The sequence below is a fragment of the Dromaius novaehollandiae genome, chromosome Z (assembly GCF_036370855.1).
Source record: "Dromaius novaehollandiae isolate bDroNov1 chromosome Z, bDroNov1.hap1, whole genome shotgun sequence".
NCBI lineage: Eukaryota > Metazoa > Chordata > Aves > Casuariiformes > Dromaiidae > Dromaius > Dromaius novaehollandiae.
In genome coordinates this window covers 81,177,981-81,199,613 of record NC_088132.1, presented here as the reverse complement: position 1 = coordinate 81,199,613, position 21,633 = coordinate 81,177,981, and the positions used below count along the sequence as shown (strand labels likewise).

The window sequence follows — 21,633 nt, the reverse complement described above, 5'->3', positions numbered from 1 at the left end:
AATGAAACCAAGCATCTTCTTATTGAGAGGACAAATTGAACTGTCAGTTCAACAACGAAAATTCCTGTAAGCGCAACAACAGAGGAAGCTGCCTCCTAGGTCAGAAGACGGTTGTGGATTAGGCAAACTGGAAAGAAAACCATTAGAATCCTAGGTAACTGGTTTCTATGCACACTTTTGTCACAGGCATCAGTGATCACAGACAAGATACAGGCAAAAATAATCTCGAAAGTCAAATTAACACTTACTATTTTTATTTTCTTTTTCTTAGTAGGTGATCATGCCATAATCACAATATACTAGACTATGTGTGTATTTAGTGTGATACTGAAAACATTCTATTTCCTTCCTGGTTTTATGAGGAAACAGTATCATGATGAAACTTGTCATTGTATCATACAACATAAAACAGAGGATGTGGTTACAACTTATCTAGGAAATTATCCAGAGGTGGAATACCCTCCTTCAAGCCTTTGCGCTTACGTATTTCAGCCACAACTTGCCAAGGACGAGAATTTGCATCGCAAGGATCTCCAGGCAAAATCTGCCAATGATCAAAGACACACTGTGGAAAAGCTTGTCCACCAGTGTTGGATCTCAAGTCAGCAGTGAAACCTAATGGGAAGGAAGAAGAGAGGAGGAGGAAAAAAAAAAAAAGAAAAAGGATGAGTTACCAAAAAAATTTGGTTTATTGTGAATTTCTGCACAGACAAATCCCTACAAACACTCTTCCAGAACCTGGGTGAGATACTGTTAGGAAACCACATTCCACATTATTTCAAGTAGGTAAAAATGAAGACAACTCTGTAGAACTGCTGAAAGACCTGGTGTGACCAATGGGCAATAAAATGGCAAATATAGTTTAACTTAGCTGAAAAAGCACATGGGAGAAGTTTTATTTCCCATATAATGTAATGAGACCTGAATGATCAGCTACACTCAGTTTGAGATCTTAGGGTTATGCTAGCAAGTACAAATGCGTTAGCTCAGCATTCAGAAGCAGTCAAAAAAGAGTAAGTCAAATACTAATAACTGTTAGGAAAGGAACACAGAACCAAAGAGAATACCATTATTTTCCATGGAAGCCCACACCTTGAACACTGCATGCAGTTCTGGTCCCTTTATCACAAAAGCAGATACTGCAGAAGTGGAAAAAGGTTCAGAGAAGGGCAACACAGATGACCAAAGCCCTGGACTGACTTCCATGCAATGAACAACTTAGCAAGCTCGGACTCTTCAGAGCGGAAAGAGCAGCAACTTAGCAGGAAGGATATAATAGCAGCATACAAAATCGTAAGTGACATGGACACACTGGATAAAGATCAGTATCTCATAGTCTTTCCCAATATAAAGGAGGCATCAAATGAAGCCAGCAGGAGCCAAAATCAGCAGACATGGAAGGAGACAGTTCTTCACACAACAAAGGGTAGATCCGTATAACTCCTTGCCAACGCTGTGGACACTGACATTTTACAGTGACTGAATGGGAAGATGGAATAGGAAGTTTATAAAGAGAAACCCAACCAAGGGTTACTAAATTTATATAGAAACTATCTCTGCCCAAGGAAGCCTTCGAAAGTGGTTACAAAAGATTTGCTGGGGAAGTGTCATACAACCTTGCCTTGTTCTTCCCCTTTCCCAAGCATTCACTTTCAGCTGCTGTCACAAACAACGCTGGGTTAACTACACCCTCAGTCTGACACCACACAGCCAACTATGTTTAACTGAACACATACAGGTGTTTCCTTTGCTACTTTCCCCTATCTTTACAGTGATGTCATCCCCTTCTCCCAAGTATTCAGTCACGAGAACAGCTCCCTGGGAACTGGGGCTTTGCCACTGTGGAACAGCCTCCAATCACTACTTATTTAGAGTACTGGTATTTCCCTGTATCTTTAGATCACATTTTTAGGAAGATTCAACAGCAGCTTTTGCAAGCAGCTAGGGAGGCAGTTTTTCAGAATTTGGATGTTAATATGTCATGCAAGTTGAGACCGAGGGTCCAGTGTAATCCATGTGCTCCAAAGTCTAAGTTTACACTTTTTGTTCTTCTGTGTTTGAAAAATGGGTCTCTTTCCTTTTATGAAATTAGTTTAGGCTCTTTGGCAACTTGGGGAAGGAAAAAAAACAGAAAGAACCAAAATCCAGCAGCACAAACGTGTGTAAATTGTTCTTTTAACTAGTGAAATTGCAAATTTTGGCTTTAAAGTTAAGCATCACTTACTACACAACTGATCATTTTAGCAGTTGCCATACTAATCTACTTCTGCAAAGAAGCACACACAAAATAAAATATTTCTTACATTTTACTGTTTGAGGAGTTCCAAGCGTGCCCTGTGAAACTGTTAACTTTCTGTCAAATGTCACAAAACAGTCTTGAAGTGCATTCTTATATGGGGAGAGAGGGGCACAAGATGCACAAACAAATCATAAGACTGGAGGAAAATCCTTGTACCACACTGAAAAGTTTCAGTGCAACATAAGAGGAGGCAGTTCTTACAGATGGGAAAGAAGGTGTAATGCTCTTTAAGCTACTCTGGCTGATACTCTGCCCTTCTAAAAACTGAAATCAGTACAAAATTTTCTAGCCTGCTGTTGCTGAAGTCAAATTCTTTTCATCCATCTTGCTTCACAGGAAAGCCTTTTTTTTAAAAAAAAAAAGATGGAAACAGAACCTGGTAAACACTGAAAATTCTTAATTTGCTAAAGATACTGCACATAATCTTTCTGGCACCCCCTGCTTGCCTGAAAGCCCAATGCAGTAGGCTGCCAGAAACAAGAGAGTCAACTATTTGTTCTAAATGAAAGAACCAAATATGTGAAGAGACAACAGGAAGAAACTTGGAGCTAATGAAATGGGAATTCTCAAGTCCATTTCATCCTGCAGAGTTCTTTATTACCCACATGCAGTTAAAGAAAAAAAGAGCCGTCTTACCAAATGACTCATTTACTGGTAGGTATGCCTTGACCACGAACATTGGGGTTCCTGCCACTTGGGATTCTTCAAAAACATGTCCACGTTTCCTGTTCAGAACACCATAGATCCCACCAACCACTTGTTCTGGGCACTATACAAAAAAACCAAAAAAACCCTACCAAGTTATATACAAATAATAAATCGCCAGTTATGAAAACAGCCAGAATGCATGCAGCATGAGACAGTCCCTCTACACAGGAGTCCCCATTTTTTCTCTCATATTTGCTCTTTTCTGAGAATAATTTCTCTCTTCTGTAACAAGTGGCTTCCCTCTCACTTCCAAGAAAACATCTGTCAGGAGCTCTGCCTGCCTTCATGCCTCTCGTAACTGTGCAGTCTCCAATAACTGTATATACCGGCTAGACAGGTTCGCAGTTCATATACAAAGTAAATCAATGAACTGCCTACAATCATCCTCCAGCAAAAGAAAACGGAGTTTTCTGGCTCTTTGTAATAAATGCAATTGCTACAGGAGAATCTTACCACACATTATCTTAGAAGTCACAACATGACTGACAAATGTTTTGATAAAACTCTGTTTTAAAAAAAACCCATGCACTTACACATACCATTAAGTTTGCACAACCCCCTCCTTTGTCATAGTAGGTCTCACAAGTCATAGAGGTGAGAAAATTCTCCATTCCCATGCTTTATCTTTACTTGCATTCATCATCTTCAGTCCTCATGGCTACAACATTTTTAAGCAACTGCGCTGGCAGATTTCCTGCCCACCACCCAGCAGTGTAGTCTGGAATTAATTTTTAAACCAGGTTTTAAATCTTCTAATCGCTGCTAAGACAGTTAAGGCAAACTGATAGGTGAATAGTTGTACTTGGGGATAAAAATTCTTTTAGCTTAGAATACATTTCCAAGGCTCCTACATGGAAGAATTTCATTTACCAAGAAAAACCAATGATCCAAGCAACAGAAGTTAACGTTTAACAGCTCAAAAGAGAGCTTATTCAAACAAACAAACAAACAAACAAAAACCAAAGCAACTACCTTCCTTGTTGCTCTTTCTTGGTATTTAGGATACCCAATGTTTGTTCTGAATATTTACAGTGACAAAAAAAGAGGAGGAAAAAAACGAATCGTAACTTTCCCAAGGGCACTGGCAGTTCATAGAGAACAGCGCAATGAACCCTTCCTCCTACGTTTTGCTGCTTCTATTCAACTTCTTTCTTATTTTGGAATGAAAAGGTATCCTCAAATAAAGTCTTTATAACACTGATCTAAAGGACACAGAATACAGCTATTACTGGTTTTTGGAAGAGAATGCAGAATACCCTGTTTCATACCTGGATTTCTACCAGATAGATGGGCTCCATAAGCCTGGGCTGTGCTGTCAGCGTAGAGGCATGCAGAACCCGCCTAGCGGTAGGAATGATTTGCCCGCCGCCACGGTGAATAGCGTCAGCATGCAGAGTGACATCATGGATATCAAAACGAACACCTCTCATGTTCTCCTCACACAAGACACCCTGCAGGATTGAAAGGGGAAAAAGAATGGTGTAGTACTACTCAGTTTCCAGGATAGCAACCTTCCCTTAGTAGGATTTTGGCCTTCTGATTTAAGTCACTCATGTTGACACTGAACAATTATATTCAGATCAAGGTAGTCTATACATACAGGAAGGACATTCCAAGAACACCAGCATTTCTGAACTCATGTTTGGAATGAACACTGAAATGCCTGCAGATAACAATCTGCTCATTACATAGGATGAGTGACATATATTCTCCAGTGGTGGACAACCTCCAGCTTCCCCGCCCCACTTCTATTGGTTACAGACAATTTCTTAAGATTTCACGTGAATAAATATTACAGAGCTCAGATACATTTCAGTAACACAAGATAGGAGTAAAACATATAGAACTATACTTACTTCTTTGGTAGCCCACTGGAAGCCAGCAACAACACTGTCTTTTATTTCGTTTAGATACTGGACACCTTTCGTGATATCAACTAAGATATTCGGACCCGTACCATCAGGTCCGAAGCACCAAATCTTACGAGCCTCAGACACATCCCATTCATATTTCTCTGCCAGGTAACGTGCACGCTGTTTCAGTTCTTGACGGGAACTGACTTCCCCTTTGTCTACATCCTCCGCCAGACCATCAGGAAAGGGTCGAGCCTTCATGTACAGCCTATTGTGTTTGTTGGGAGATTTGGATAAGCACATCTGGCTCGACTCTTCACCAACTGTCTCACGATAGGACACAACTGGGTCTGATTTCTGTCAAGTAAATCAAAGAGAAAGATTTTCCTCAGCTAAAGTACAAAGCTGATCATATAAATCATTTCCATACACCAATGAAATGCTAATAAAAAACTGCTGCTTCTCCTTAGGCAGTGTGTTTAACGCTAATTTTGCTGTCATACAAGCATGCTCTGCCAGCTTCATCGAGAGAAACAACAACGTTTTCAGTTGCATATCAACAGTTTACCACCATGGTTCACCTTAGTCTTCTGGTTCACTAGAATTTTTTGTATCTCTTTCCAACTCTAAGCTCGTTCGTGAAAAAACTATAGAATTCCCATTATTACTTGAATGGATGGTCTCCTTTTAAAAGTTTCTCATTGCTTTAAGGAAGTTGCTCGAAGAACACCACCACCAGCAGATTAAGATGAGATTTTCCAAGGTTAATGTTTAGTCATATTCTGTACATTGCAATCCACAAAAATCCTTTTATACCTTAATTGGGATACAGGCATGATCTTCTTCCAGATCTTTAAGGCAAATTTCTAGATGCAGCTCCCCAGCTCCAGCAATAATGTGTTCACCAGACTCTTCAATAATACACTAGAACAGGAAACAGTAGGAAGTAAACTTTTTAAGAATTTATTAACAGAAACACAGAGGCTAAATAAGAAAAGCGTCAGATTCCCAAACTGCTCAACAACAAGTATTGGAAAAGTCAGCAATGTATCTATATATTGTTTCCTTGTGGTTCAGGAGTGATCCAGAATGAATCTCCTCACTCATCAGCAAAACGGTGTACTTTGAAATAAAGCGTGGCAGCCAATTTAAATATCACTCAACAAAACTATGCAGGAAATTATGGTGAAAAGTGAAAAACATTTCATTACGTTGAAACTGCATGAGGAATTCAGGTTGGCCAAAGAAACGTCCTATCTTTAACTGGGTCGCTACCACTGACATGAAACTCAAGGTCTTTACAAATGCATGATACAGAGGTCCAAAAAACAATGAATACTTCCTGTCCTCCTGATGTATTTCAGTATTTAAAAAAAATTTAAAGATGACTACTGCTCAGAAACCAACCTAACTGTTGCACAATCTGCATTTTTCCTCAGGATCTTCCTATTCAAATTCTGATGAAACTTATCCCTATTTAGCTTGTGTTACCTCATACAATTATAGCAGAACACTGTCTTGAGCCTGCAGCCATGCTATCAGATCACAGAAAGAGCTCTCTCTGAACAAAGTTGAGTCCTTTGGATATTTCACTGCAAACCAACAGCTCTAAAGCTAAAACTTAGCGTAGCTAACACTCACCTGAACCATAGGATCAGACTTGGCCAGACGCTTTAGACCTTCAACTAGTTTTGGTAGATCAGCAGGGTTTTTTGCTTCAACAGCAACACGTACAACTGGACTAACACTAAATTTCATCACTCTCATGTTGTGGGCATGTTCAAAGGTGGTAATGGTACCCGTCTTCACCAAAAACTGGTCAACACCAACTAGACCAACAATGTTGCCACAAGGTACATCCTCAATGGGCTCAACATAACGACCCATCATCAAAATGGTTCTACAAAGACAGAGGATGAGCAACAATCCTTGAATATTTGTTTTATCCTCAGTATTTCCAAAAAGCTATGCCTTTTCATAGAAAGGAAAATTGCCTATTATTTGCCTATAATCCCTCTGGATTACCGATTTTGTTAAACAGAAAAAAAAGTCTCTCGAAAAGAAATAAAATATTCCTTCATTAGGATCTCAAAAACTAAAAGCAAACATTTGTTTTTGCATGCATTCTTCTTCAAAAGAAATATACTGTTTTCATCTACCTTTGAATAGGTTTTAGGTAAAGATCTTCCTTCTTGCCAGGTGTGTAGTTTGGTCCCATGATTCGAACTTTCTGTCCAGTAGAAACAATGCCAGAGAAGACTCGCCCAAAGGCATAGAAACGCCCCTTATCAGACGTGGGGACCATTTTGGAAATATACATCATCAGAGGGCCCTTGGGATCACAGTTCTTTACACCTGCAGTAAAACATACATCTGTATCATACACATTTTCTGTGAGACTTCAAAAGTTAGAAATATATACATACGACTTCCAAAATTCAGTGAACCTTATTTTTCAGTCACAAAGGGACAAAAGTGTGGAAATACAGAAATTACAACTACGGCTATCTTAAAGTTCGTTAAGGTAATGGTTCATTAGCACTGTTGTTTCTTCCAATACTGAGATCTTTGTTAAAACTTATTTTCTTGCTGCACAAGTTTCACTCTTCTGGCAGCAGGTTCCATTATTTTAATAAGTCTCTACTAATGCGGCCTAGTTCCAGGAAAAGTCTAGAATAGAGGGATTTAAACATGTCCTGTAATTCATCAGAATCCAGAAGACAAAACAGCACTAGAATGCTACGTGTTCAGTGATCGCATTGATGCTATGGTCAGAAGCGAGCCTTCTAACCCAGTGTCCTGTCCCGTTTTTGCAAGAAAGAGTTAACGAGTTTAACAGTTCATTAAACACATGTATTCTCATAGATGAGCTTCTCTTCTGGTATTATTGTACTGAAAATAACTTCAAATATAATTTATTTATTTTAACATCTGTGGATTTCTAAGGGAAGTGACAAATATACGTGTAACCTAGAAAAGCAGGTACTATAGGAAGCACTCAAGTTGAGGACCATATTACAGATGATTACTTCAAAATGCATCATCCTTCCTATCAATGTGAGACCCATGGCACTTCATCGGCTTTAGATTCAGCTATTTGCTCATTATCTAGTTATGACTTCAGCCACACCTGCACACAGCTGGGAGATGGTTCCATTTTTTAAACAATATTGTAGTTTAAGTAGCTTCAAGATCTCTCTTAGCAACTTAGGTAGAGATCAAATCAGAGAACACTAACAAGAGGTAAGCTATTATGGGACATGTTAGAACTGTCTGAAAGCAAAATATCTTGGGATGATTCTGACTGTGACTGAGGAGAAAAATCACAGGATTCACTAGGAGACCATAACCAAAGCTTCAGAGAGAATGAGGTAATGAACTTGCTGTTCTACCCCTCTTTTACAGTATATCCAAGGCTGCTACATGCCATCTTCTGGCTCATCTCATCCACGCATTCTCTGAATCTAAAGCAAATACAACGTGATTTCACGCATGTCAACATGCAGTACATAAGGACATAAAGCAAGTTTTGTCTGCACTACCCCAACGGTTTTACTTTGCTTTCTTACTTATGGTAATACCCCGCTCAACAGTGTCCCAAACTAGTAATTATCATTGTGCATGAAAACCTAATCCAAATCCATTTTAGGCCATTTGTAAGTTGATCCATTTAACTCATCTGTGCAGTAGTGGTGCTGTGTTTTCAACAGCCCCTAGTAAGCTAGAAAATTTTTCTTTACCCATAGCAGCTTCATCATCAGGTGGCCCCTCATAAAGTAGTTCACAACGGTATTTCTGTGCCGTTACAGGGGAAGGAAGGTGAATGGTGATCATCTGAAGCAAGGCGTCTCCAGCAGGCAGCCAACGACGCATCACAGCCTAGGGACCCAAACACTGTAATTAAAACGTGGTTCAACAAACATAATAACCAACCCCAAAACATGCCTCCCAGATAGCATGTAAAAGGCTATACTAAGGTGTGCAATGTAAAAAGTTTAAATGTAATGTAAGTGCTTAAAAATTCCCTGCAATTACTTAAATCTTGTTAAAGGCAATGAGCAGAATATGTATTTAGAACAAGCAAGATGAACATCTGTGTATTCGAATTACTGAAAGGCAGCATTCTTCATATTCTCTCTTTCTTGGCCTAGTGACCTACATTTCAACAGAAAGGTTAGGTTTTATGGTTAGATTTTATGAAGCTCGTGAAATAAAACACGAGTGCCCTTGTTCTTCTGCCCTTGTAATCTGACAACAGATTACAACAGCAGAAAGAAGCTCCATAAATAATCACATTTTATCTATGTATGGAGATAAAAATAAAAACAAATGTTTTATTAAATCTCTGTCCATTTGCCACAGTGATGTGATTGGATTCCCCTTCTCCAGTGATTAATTCAGGAGCTTTCCACATGTTTCTGCCCCCTTTGTGTGGGGTTTAACATACCTAAAGAGTACATAGGTTAGCGCAGGAACTGGGCAGAGTTTCTTGAAGTCCCTGTTTTTAACATTGAGTGCTGCATAGAAAGTGACTGTGTACTTCCAGACATTACTCTTCAAAAGGTTTAACAGAATTCAGCAGTATTGTGGAAAATAAAAGAACGTGTGAGAGCCAATTATGAAGCTATATTTCTGATTGATTACATAACCACAGAACACGTGTGGCCACATGCACACCTTCTATTAGCATTGCATTTACACCTTGAGAAGAGCGAGGGAAAAGGGTATTTGGTTTTCTTTTGATGTACAGAATTAAATCTTCTCTCTCTTCTCAAATCAAAAAAGTTACATATCATATGCAGCAACATGCTTAAGTCTTGTTCTCTCTCTAGGAAATTCAGTACAAAACATTACAGAGTACTTTACTTCAAATCATGACATTCCAGATGTGCAAGTTAACCACTGATCAGATTATAAAATGACAATTAAGACAGTTTTCTTGGATTTTAGAAGGACCTAGAAGATTGTTCTCACTACATAGCTCAAGGGTAAGAAATGCTACCAGTCTGGCAATTCTAAGCAGAAAGGCCATTTTACCTTGAGAAGGGGTTTCCCCTCTTTATCTCGATCTTCAACATCCAGCTTGATATCAAGTTTCTCTATCAGTTTGGCTGCCTCTTCCTTCTTAAAATTCATAATGGCATCGAAGATCTGTAACAAGTTTATAGTGACTGGAGTATATATAGATTTTTTTTTTTTTTACTTAACATGTATCTTAAACAACCTGTATGTCTGAAAACCTTCTGGCTTTCTCTATGTTCTGGGCTTTTGTTTGAGAAACTGTACTCAAGGGTCACACAGCTCCAGAGTAACAAATAATACCAAGTGTTTCCACTTTCAAAGCAAATTCCAAACTCCTACCAGAAGAGGTTCACACCAAAGACATACATATCTTTAATCTAACAATATGCAGAAGATGTAATTTTAGTGTTAAAATATACCATTCAGATTTACTGTCTTCTACCTCCCTCCCACCTTTTGCACACTTCTTTTACCTCACAACTTTTCTAGCCTCTACAGAAAACGTGGACCTACTTTATCAGAGAGAGGGCAAGACTCTTAGGCTTTCCCAAGAGTTAGCCTGCTAAACTAAAGAAGTCTACCCTACAGCCTTTAAATAAAATTAAGACAGAACATTGCTTTACCTTAAAGATGGGATCCAGAATTAGCTGGCAAAATGTCCGTGGCAACTTCTTTCCATCTGGGCTAGTGGCTGATTTGCTGAATTTTCCAGTTCCTGGATCAAAATATCTGAAAAGGATGTTTATTTTCACTCATCCAGTTTGAACTTCAGGCATCCCCACTTTTCCTGAAAATTTCTGCTTAGTTATTTTAGAATGAAAACTTTGGAAAGTTTCATATTTAAGCAGTTATTAAAATAGCAGAAGAATGGCTGATCCTTATTTGAATGCAGCACTGCTAGATGTTTGGTGTGGGAAAAGGTAGGGCCTGGGTGTTTTGGGAGGGATTTTTTGTTGTTTTTTGTTTGTTTGTTTACTAAACTTCAATACACCAACTTCGGTTTGCATTTTTAGGCTTTTACAGGGGACTTGGTACTGTAAGCAAACCAGCTTCCACAAATTATTTTACTCCATCCTGTTACCTGCAACTGTGTTTTAAAGCTTCACTAAAATCATTTAAATACCATACAAGACAAATCTTGGAGTATCCAAAGAGGTAAACAAGTCAAGGTAGGTTAATTAATTAGAAGACATCAGAAGACAGGCTACTGTTCTTTGAGCTTTCACATATTCATAAAGCAGTCAGTTAATAGCAAGTTGCATACAGATCTAATTTGAAATTAATTCCATCTTTTATGAGATACAACTTGAGGCTCATCAAATTCATAGAAATACTCATTAATAACAAAAGGCTTTGGATTTGGTCTGTAACCTCTCTTGTTGCATATTTATTTTACCCACATAATTCAATAAAAGCATTTCCAGTCTGAAGTTTTGAGAATGAACCTTCTGTTTTTATGGAGTAGCTTATCAGAACTGACCAAAAATGCATGTACAGCATAATTGTATTACAAGCAGTTGCCTTTTGGGGATAAATAAATACACTGTTGCAAGAGTTACCAACTCTTGTCTCCAATTATGTCTCTGACTAGCTTTCTAAGCTGCCCATGAAAGCTTAGTTTTACAGAAGCACGAACTCAACATGCACTGATATGCATCACCGTGATATTCTTAAAAAGCATTATTGTGGTATCTAAGCATATATCTACATTCATTCCACGCGTACTGTGTCACTTACTTATCACCCCAGAGTTTTTTCATCATATCTTCCACTTTCTTTGAACGCTCAACTGGAGGGAGTTGTGCTTTTTCACCTTTAGCAGCAAATTTGGCCACATACATCTCAGCAAACTGCTTCAGAGTAAATGCCCAGCCATGCAGACCAGAGCCAAACCCAACAGTACCAATAACTGGATCAATCTTTAAAAGGGAAAAAAAGGTGAATTTATTTCACAAAACACTGAGCTGAAATGTTTCAATTGTTTTCAATGGCAGGTAGCATGAGTGAAGATGCCAAGTATTTTCTGGACCATAAGAGACAGAATGCAGAGAAATATTTCCCCTAAAACAGGTCTGTTAAATCTCACTTTGAAGCAAGGGTCTTGCTTTGTCCCACACTGTGGAAATATTTGTAACAGAGACTAAAACAAAAACTTCACAGATATGTTTGTAAAGTCCTATGTAGATTTGAAAAATTATGACTTCATAAAAAAAAATATTATCTGAATTGTTAGTGAACTTTCTCCAGAAATTAAAATACAAGTGGCTCACTTCTGCCATGCAGATAAAACTGGTATGACTTAAGAATGGCTGAGATTAGTGTAGTAAAACAGTCAGACTACAAGTAACCCAGCCAAGAGTCCTCTGTTCCATTAACTAGACTATACTGCAGTACGTTCAGTAGAGTTATATTCAAACAATGGGAAGCAGGTTTGAAAACTCTGGTCAGGGTGAGGTGGTCTGCCATGCAGCTATTTGGTGGAAAAAAGATATATATATTCTGATAGTCCCTTATTCTAACAGCTGGACCATCAGAGAAGACTCAGCTGACTTTTTTATCTTATTATTCTCAACTGCTATATAGTAAATAATATTCATGTTTCTAGTTTTAAATCTTTCTTCCAAATATCTCTAATATATTGAGATGTAGGTACTGGTAGAGTAAAAAACACCTACATCTTCAGATCAGAAAACAGCTAATGAAATTTCTTATCAGTCAGAATTAACAGTAAACCGCTAAATAGACACCCACCTAAGAAACCAGGAAAAGAGAGTCTACCTAGGAATTCTGTGAGGCAGAAAGGATTCATGGTTGCTTAAGTAGTAAGCTGAAGATCAAAAAAGCCACGTTCCTGGTCACTTAAGTGACCTGAGCAGCAAAGTCAGGAAAACAAAGCTAATTTTCTGGCTCCTGGTCCATAGCCTTAAATTTCAAGCCCTAGCTTCCTCTCAGCAATTTCCCCCAGGCAAATTGCTGACATTTGCTGTCTGAAAGACATCTGAATGACTATCTTTCAGTTATGCATTTTGTTATTGAAAAAGTATCATGAGAAGATGGTTTGCATTCCCAATTCCTTCCTCTCTCTTAACTGCTTTCTCTTCCCAGTTTGTTGGTCAAAAATAACACCTCAAAAAGAACGAAACAGTGGGGGAGGCAGACAGCCCCTGAAGAATGGCTCCTTCGTATGTGGGCCAGAGAGCCTGAACAGCAATAAATTTAAGCAAATTATTCTTCCATATCAAAGCTGGTAATCTCCAAGACAGGATTTCAATCAAAGCAAAGTTTTAAAGTCTTCTTTACCATAATATTACCCATTGGTCCAGTTTCACCCTCTCCATAGGTGGAAATGATGACGTTGACATTTTCCACAATACGTTGAAATGTCTGATAAAGTTCCTCAGGCTCCAGCTGTAATTCCAACAAAGCACGATCCATTTTGTTCATCATCAGGACTGGTTTGATACGTTCTGCAATTGCCTGCCGCAGAACAGTCTCTGTCTGTACACAAACCCCTTAAAAAAGAAAGTTCAATTAAAATGTGTATTATTTGTAGGGGCAAGATCTCTAACCTACTTTATGCAAAGATGATTATAAAATTCTAACTGGGAATTCATTGATAGTTTCAGTGCTCCCTGCAACTTGCATTACTCAGTTGCAAGAATTGCTCCATTTTCTAACTGAAGAAGAAAAAGAATGAGAGCCAGCTCCACGCACTAGGATTTTGCTGAAGGATGGATTTTGTTTCCTCAGTTTTTCTGCTTCCAACCCACAAGCCCCATACAAAATGGATTTCACTCACTAAGATACAGGTAAGAGGAAAGGCCAGCGGATAAAATTACAAATTAAAATTGACTCCATTAGAAGTTAAAGCTTCAAAGAAAGAAGCTTCATGCATCACTCATGACCTTTTTTCTTAAGAAGAAAAAAAATATATTGAGGTCTTTTTAATTAGAAAAGCATGCTTACCTGAGACACAGTCAACCACAACAAGGGCACCATCGGTGACACGAAGAGCTGCTGTAACTTCAGAGGAGAAATCAACGTGTCCGGGGGAATCAATTAAGTTAATAAGAAAACCCGAACCATCTCTGCACTGTTTGATAAAGGCCAAGTCATTGTCTGAGAGTTCATAATACATAGAAATTGCCCTGTGAGAGAAGACAACTTATTTTAATAATTTAATATTTTTTAATAATTTGATGATTTTAAAATTTGCATCTGTCAGTCATCTATACCCTCCTGATGTACGTAACAGAAAAGGAAGAACCACATGAAGACTTCAATATTTCAGTTCATAAAATTCTTGGGATCTAAAATGCTTTGAGTGTAATTAATTTTTATTCTTATTCAAAATCAGCACCTCAAGATAGTAGTCATACCACAAAATTACTGTCAGACACTTGTAGAGTCACAGTCCAAATCAATTTAAAATTGTTAACTTTGTAGTTGCAGATATCACAAAGAAAGGTAATACTAACAAGACAGAGCCCACTGCAGTTGCTTGGGGGAACAGTATAATATTAGTCTGCAAGCAATTCAATAAAAATCAAGGCCACTACTACGAATCTTTCTGAAAGCATCTTTTTCCATAGTGAGAAGCAGGTAAGAATGGTCTCTGAAAATCATTTATAAGCTGTACTCCAATATTGCCGCCTATATTCCGCTCAGAAGGCAGATGACAGGGACTGTGAACTTCAGTTCAATAATACACAGCTTGATTCAAATGTCAGCTTAAAAAAGAAACTGAAAGCATACAAGGCTTTGAGCAAACAATTTTTCAGTCTTCAGACAAAAAAAAAAAAAAAGAAAAAAACAGACAAAGAAACTCTTACGTAGATTTGATTGTGATGCATCTTTCTTGTTCATCTTTCCGCGTGTCTGTGAATCGTGTTTCCCCTGCTCGGGCTGAAGCAATGATGCCTGCTTTACACACCAAGGAGTCTGTCAGTGTCGATTTGCCATGATCAACATGAGCAATCACAGACATATTCCTAATATTGGACTTCTTGTCCATGATCGCTCGGATCTGGTCTACTGTGAAATTCACCTGGATGGAAGGGGTTTTTTTAAAAAAAAAAAAAAGACAAGAAAAAACTAATGTTTCCTTTTCAAGTATACAAAAATTCATGTGACATTTTAAACACTTGCCATTTGTTATTAAATTAACAATCTAAAGAGGAAATGAAGTTGTTCATAATTTTAAGCTTAGTGTTAAAAGCACTTTCTCACATTTTTGGCATGTTTTTATAATTATGAAGAGTGAAGGCATAACTTAAAATACAGCTTATATTTAGTATCACAAAATAGCAACAGCCAGAAAAATGAAGAATCCACCTGTGGAGGCAGAACAGCTAATCTCAACCAAATGTTGCAGGAGGGCTGGCACACACAGCTGCAAGCTGCAGCTCTCATCATAGCTTCCACACATGTCCTGCTCCTCTCCTCCCACCACTGCCCCTCACTTGGCCAAGTTTTCCTCCCACACCCCCCTCTCCATTCTCCAAGACTTTTCAGGTATTCAAAAAAAAGAAATATTCTAGCTTTAGGTTTGATGCTGTTTAAAGCCATTGTTCCTGGTTTTAAGAAGAGCCTGTATCTTCTGCTTTTTCAGCCAATATATTAGCTGTAGACACTGGTGTTCCACCTCAGTCAAAAACCTCTTTAAAATGTATTTAATTAGTGAAGTGCAAAATTTTCAGAGTCTCTCTCTTGAAAGACATCCTGGAAAGAATTTTTCTTATTTCCCTAAGTTATTCCATTTCTTTCCAAGAACAGTTTCCTCCATTCAATTTGCAGAAAAAAATCCTGACCCTAAGAAACCCTAGTAAATATGCATTAAACATGTGACAACTTAACAATGGAAGATGAGATCTTATTAATCTACGCCAATCTCTCATTCTGTAGTGAGAGTCACCTGTAGGTCAGAGGAATACATTTAACAGGATTATTCTTGCAAATCTCTTTAATACATGAGGTGCTCACGGGGACATGAAAAGTGGCAGAACAGGGAGAAGAAAATGATGGGAAATATTAAACAAATACACACACAAATCACATAATTATATCACATTAGTTTATACTAGTTGTTCAAGTGAAAAAAGATGCACGAGAAGAAAAACTTAAACAGGTTTTGTATCTATACTTTAGTTATAATTGACACAGAAATAAAGAAACATGCACTTGTATTGCTACACCAAGAAATGTTTCTAATGTCTTAATGAGCACATCTGAAGACAGGAAACCTGTCTTCTTGCAATGATAAGATATTAATAAAAAGAATCAGCCCAGCTCAAAATACACCTGCAAGGCAAAACAGGGCTTTTATACATTAACACTTCTGATGTGTATCTTTATTACTGCATATTCCTATAATTTTGGATCTTCAGTTCAGCTCAACTTTCTCATTATATATTTTCTCAGGAAAACGGCTCTCAATAAAAAGGAATAATTCTAATTAAAATAAGTAACAACTTTTTGGAGATAAAAATTCACTAAACCAAACAGCAGCACGGCCTTTCCCCCAAAATCTATTATTTCCCCATTCTAACCTATGTTTAAAGTCCCCTCCCTATCCCAAAGTCTCCAATGGGAAAAACCACCAAAACTCAACCCCATTTGTTTTCTATTAAAGAACACTTGGCACAAACAAGAACATTCTTAGAGTAAGCTTAAGGGGTTTTTTAGTAATTCACCTCAAGTGAAGGCACTTCATTTTATAATTTGTTCTTTTGGATTATTCTTCAGTTTAATAAACACCAATGATATTTAATTCTTTACTAGTCTGCACCAGGCTGTCCTGGCATTCAGTCGCAAGCACTTCAAAATTGACATACTTTTTCTGAGATCTAGAAATATTTCTTTCCTCTTTTTTCTTTTCATTTAAAGAAAACATCAGCAGTATTTTTTTCTTTCAACAATGTTTTTTCCATTTTTAAATTGTACTGTGCTAAAAAAAATCAGTACTTATCAAGAATTAAGTATGATAGAAAGAGCTGTACTAAATACATGTATTTCATAATTTATATAAATACTTAAGTGCTGATAAGTATACCTACTAGCTCTTTGTATTTGTTAATTATACATTTCTTTTTCTTAACAGAACCAGTGACATTCAGTTCTGATAAATATTTAATTAGTACAGATTTCACTTTTAACGAAAACCTGTATTTTTCCTTTGTCTTCAGAGTTTCCAATATCTTTATATACGCAAGCAATATTGTGGTCTTCTTTTGGGGCAAGGAGCAGAGATGACAACAACAGTTTATTTCTTCCTTATTCTTTAAGCATACAGGTCTCCTATGCATGTGCACTTAGATTAAATTTAAATGTAAACTTCAGGCGCATTTTCCTCCTAAAGGACTAGACATTCTCTTACAGACTGCTGAAGCTATTCTTGCAATCTGAGTTAGGGTGGTATTCGAGTTGTAAAATCCTTGATTTGTGCCTGAAAACAATGAAGCCTTACTCTCTAGCTGGGATCTTTATGTTCACTTGAAGCAAAAGTGGAATGAAAACAGACATACAGAGTAACCATTACACAAGACATGGATGTGAAACATTAGTTTTATGGGCTTGTATTTCTTGGTGGGTTTTTTTGAGAAGTCATTTATGCATTACTACCACTTCATGGTGGAGCTGGGGCAACGCGGGTTTCAGATGAAACAGAAGCTTTAAGTTACGGTGAAGGAAAGCAGAGCCACAAAGCACGATAGGAAAAGAGCAGAGCTAGGCAGTACTGGGGGAGGGGAAGAGGAAGACTGGGGGAATCTACAACCAATATTAAGAGATTAGAAGGACACGGGGCCTAAAGCTCCACAGTGTTATACCAAAAAAAGTGCAACATCACCATAGCCAAGGAAGTAAAAGGGCAAACCTCAATACATCAAAAGCTAGGTGAACTCAAAGCTTCTGCTGACATGTCTCATGGGAACACAATGCCAGAAGTGTGTACAAACTTTTATCTCAAGCTTTTGATCCTTATGCTCAACTACAAGACTGCATTCCTTCCCAGAAACTGAAGGTCTAACCTTAGTTATTATTGTATTCCTGGCAAAAAGTACCAATACAACAATACAATACACCTGGATGCAAAAGCTTTCAGCATGTAGGAAGCTACAATTAGTGCAGAACTCTGCAAAACAGTTCCTTAGCTGGCTCCTGCAGGCACCAGACCTTTCCTTCCCGGTGGCTTGAACATGTTTGAGGAACAAGCTCCAAGTTTTGATCCTTATCTTCACGGCATTCAGGAGCCCAGGCTCAGGATACTAAAGTCCTACCTAAAGCTTCAAGAGTAAGACTGTTGTTATCAATGACATTACTTTCCACAACAGAGTAGAGCCTATCTGGAACAGAAGATGAGACTTCCTTGGCTATCAGCCAAAGGTGTAAGAAAACTTCTAGAGAAACCAAAAGCTATCAAAAGCTTCACTGCTCCCTACTCAGAACACATACATAATGCAATATAAATATATAGGTATATATTCTAAACAAAATATTTTGAAGTTTTTTCAGTTTCACTGCTTGCTGGAATACAATAATTTCTCCGTCAAAATGACTCAAATTCTTTATTCTCTGTGTTTGGCTATCAAAGTGATTTGAACAACCATTTAATTTACCAAGTGATTAGGTTTGCAGAGGTTAATTATGATTAACATCGACAAAGAATTTACCTGAACAAATACCTGCAAGCTTTACTAGTAGTTATATTTCAATTTTCTACCAGGTCATTGATGAAATCATTAGCTAGTATTAGAACGCAACAAATTTCTCCAAGAGTTTATGTCTTCTTTAGCTAATTAATTCATCAACAACTATTGTTTTGAAGTTGACAGTATTTACAGACCATACTCAGTAAAACAAAAGCTAATAAAGAGTCAGGATGTCACTATTGTCTAAATCAGTATGATACTGCAGAATTTGTAACAGTGTTACACGTCTTTATTAAGAGAGAAGAGTCTCATTGAAAAACACTTACAAATCTTTTTAAGAGACTTATTTACTTTTATGACGATGGCTCTATCCCTCAACCTCACCAGCATTATGCTACCATCCTTCAGTTCTTTACTCATCATGTCCCAGATAAATACATACCCGTTTCTGTCTAGAATGACTGCCAGGACAATTTTTTTGCTTGCTGTCATACATGGATACACGGAAAACCTTAATTATTCTGCAGAAGGATTTTATAGCAAGATCCTTCGATCCAGTTAGCCTCTTGAACTGCTTCCAAACGACAGGAGAAGACTTCAGTGATATTCCCCCAACACAGCCAGTATCAACATCGATCGTTTATATGAAGTTAATACTGACTGACAAGTTTAGGTAAATAGCACTCATTTACTATTGTCCCTTTCAGCCTTTGGCGTAAACTATATTTTTTAAGAGCTTAACACTGCTGATTTGCTTTCGATTCACTTTGTTAAATCACAGTCGCTGTTCCTGTTAATACAACTGGGCAAATCATCCTTAAGTTTCTGTTAATTGTCTTGTTTTCTAGCATACTATATTTTATTAATAAGGTAAAGAGCTCAGTTCCCGTATTAACGTCTTGCCTGGCCTTCTGGCAGAAACTGCTGGAACAACTATTAATAAGTAAGTGCTATCCACTTCTAAACATTTTATTTACCACTTGATAAATTCTGTTTTGGCATTGGGGTAAATCATGTGTGCTGTCCTATAATGGAGAGAGGCACTGGCATCACAAAAATCTTTGTCATAAATACAAATGAAAACACACAGCCGGATTAAAAATTAATAGTCAATTTAATTTTAAAGCTGTTTTTCATTAAAGAGCTGTTACGGAGTTTCTGATCGGCTGTCCTAGGGGCAACCGGATCAAAGTATTTTGCTACAAAATGCTTGCTGCTGAGTAGTTAAGGTCTTCTGTAAATATGTGTCAACAGCAAGCCAAAAAAACCAAGATGAAAGCAGTATTTGTAGAATTGAGAAACATGGATATTTTATTAAAAATAAAACATCCCTTTTGGCAAAACCTCCAAGTTTTATGGCCACTACAGCCAGACAGTGGCCTTGCTCCCTTTGACTACTGCATGACATCATTTGGGTAGCCCATATTGCAGCACTGCTTATCACCGGCTATTAGTAACACCCCAGAGTAAACTGTCATCTTCTTCTGCAGGGCATCCTTTTCTCTTAAAAAGGTTCAAATTTTCATTGTAATGACAATGTAGCTTCAATTCAGAAATGCGCATTCTAAAAAGCAGTGAAAAATGAAGCCACTTATTGAAGCTCACCTAGGTAACTAGAATATGCATTTTGGTAAAAGATGAAAACAACGGAAGATGAATATCACAAAAAGTCAAAAGAATAAAATTATGAAAGAGAAAGGTGCGATAGCATTAATCATCAAGAAATGCAAAGCTGTGCAGGCATCTATTTTTATCACAGAAACAGGCTGGTCAAGTCTGATTCACTAGAATAAAAAGAGATTCAGAACAGATTAAACACACTATTAAAACAGCTGTTATTCAGAATAACAGGACAGGCTTGCTGGGGGGAAAAAAAACAACAACAAAGTGCGGTGCAGTGTTTATAGCAGACCGATTTCCTAAGCAAATACAGCTAATCTCATTTGTATCAGACTGTTCCTCAAGATCAGCGTAGCACAGCGCTGTACAGTACGCACACTGACACATACGCATAGCCTTTTCCCGGTCTCAGGGGAAGCAATGCTTTTACCTCCTGCCTTTACACATCTCGATGACCAGAATTTGATCCCAAAGCTCTGGGGCTCCCTGCATATGTCCTCGGTGCAGGAAGCGCACGGAGCCGTCCGAAACCGCGACCTCCTCTGACAAGGTAACCCCACACCCGCCGAGGGGAGCATCCTTCTCCTCCCCTGCCCGTGCACCTCGCACCTCCGGGAACCCCAGCACGGGGAAACGCAGATAAACGAGGCCACGGGTGCCAGAGCCCCGGTGCCGGGCACACGGGGACCCGCTCAGCACCGGCCCGGCGCCGCCGGGCCGACGCCACCGCGGGCTCCTGTCAACACCGCCGCCCCGCTCCCGGCCAGGCCGGCGGCGCCAGGGCTGAGGGAAAACACGCAGCTCCTCGGAAGCTGCCTCGGGACCCGGCGGCGGCAGCGGCCAAGGGCCGGCTCAGCTGCCCCAGCCCCTCCGCCGCCGCCGCCGCCGCCGCCGCCGCCGCCGCCCGCCTGACAGGCAGCGCGGTAACGGAACACGGACGGGAAAATGGCCGCCCCCCCCCCGGCCCGGCGGCTGCTCCCTTTTAACGGGCGGGAAGGGCAAGGCTGCCTCGGAAATACCGCGGCGGGCAGGCACCTGGGCCGCCGGCCGAGCGGCATCGGGCCGCCTCCCCGGGGAGCACTCACCATGGTGGCGGATGGCTCCGGATCCCACCGGCCGCCGCCGCTACCCGCCCTCCCGGCTGCCGCCGCCGCCGCCGCCGCCGCCCAGCTGCGGGAGGCGGGAACGAAACCACCGAGATCAGCTGTTCCCGGGCTAGAGCATCCCCCCCTTCTCCTCACCACCCCCGCCCAAGCCCAGCCGGCGCTCTAGAGCTCGCTGAGCGTCTATGGTGCGCGGCCCCGCAGACGGCGGCGGCGCCCGCTCCCGGGGTCACGCTTCCCCGGGGGGCAGCTGGCCGCGCACGGGGCGAGCCTGCCGCCCGGTCCTCCCCGGAGCCGCCCCCAACGGCCGCCGGGCCCCCCAACGGCCGCTAACGGCCGCTCGCGCCCCCAACGGCCGCTAACGGCCGCTCGCGCCCCCA

General features: G+C 39.6%; 1 protein-coding gene across 1 annotated transcript; it reads right to left on the bottom strand.

The window, feature by feature from the left end:
• Positions 1 to 232: 232 nt before the first annotated feature.
• On the bottom strand, positions 233 to 21,366 carry LOC112994494 (elongation factor 2-like). Its single transcript, XM_026118888.2, has 15 exons — positions 21,236 to 21,366; positions 14,715 to 14,929; positions 13,849 to 14,030; positions 13,183 to 13,394; positions 11,620 to 11,801; positions 10,506 to 10,611; positions 9,898 to 10,011; positions 8,601 to 8,739; positions 7,020 to 7,215; positions 6,502 to 6,760; positions 5,677 to 5,784; positions 4,864 to 5,217; positions 4,276 to 4,458; positions 2,936 to 3,068; positions 233 to 615 (listed from the first exon to the last, which is right to left on the bottom strand). The coding sequence occupies exons 1-15, from the start codon at positions 21,236 to 21,238 to the stop codon at positions 422 to 424; spliced, it is 2,580 nt and encodes an 859-aa protein (XP_025974673.1). The 5' UTR covers positions 21,239 to 21,366; the 3' UTR covers positions 233 to 421.
• Between the last annotated feature and the right edge of the window lie 267 nt (positions 21,367 to 21,633).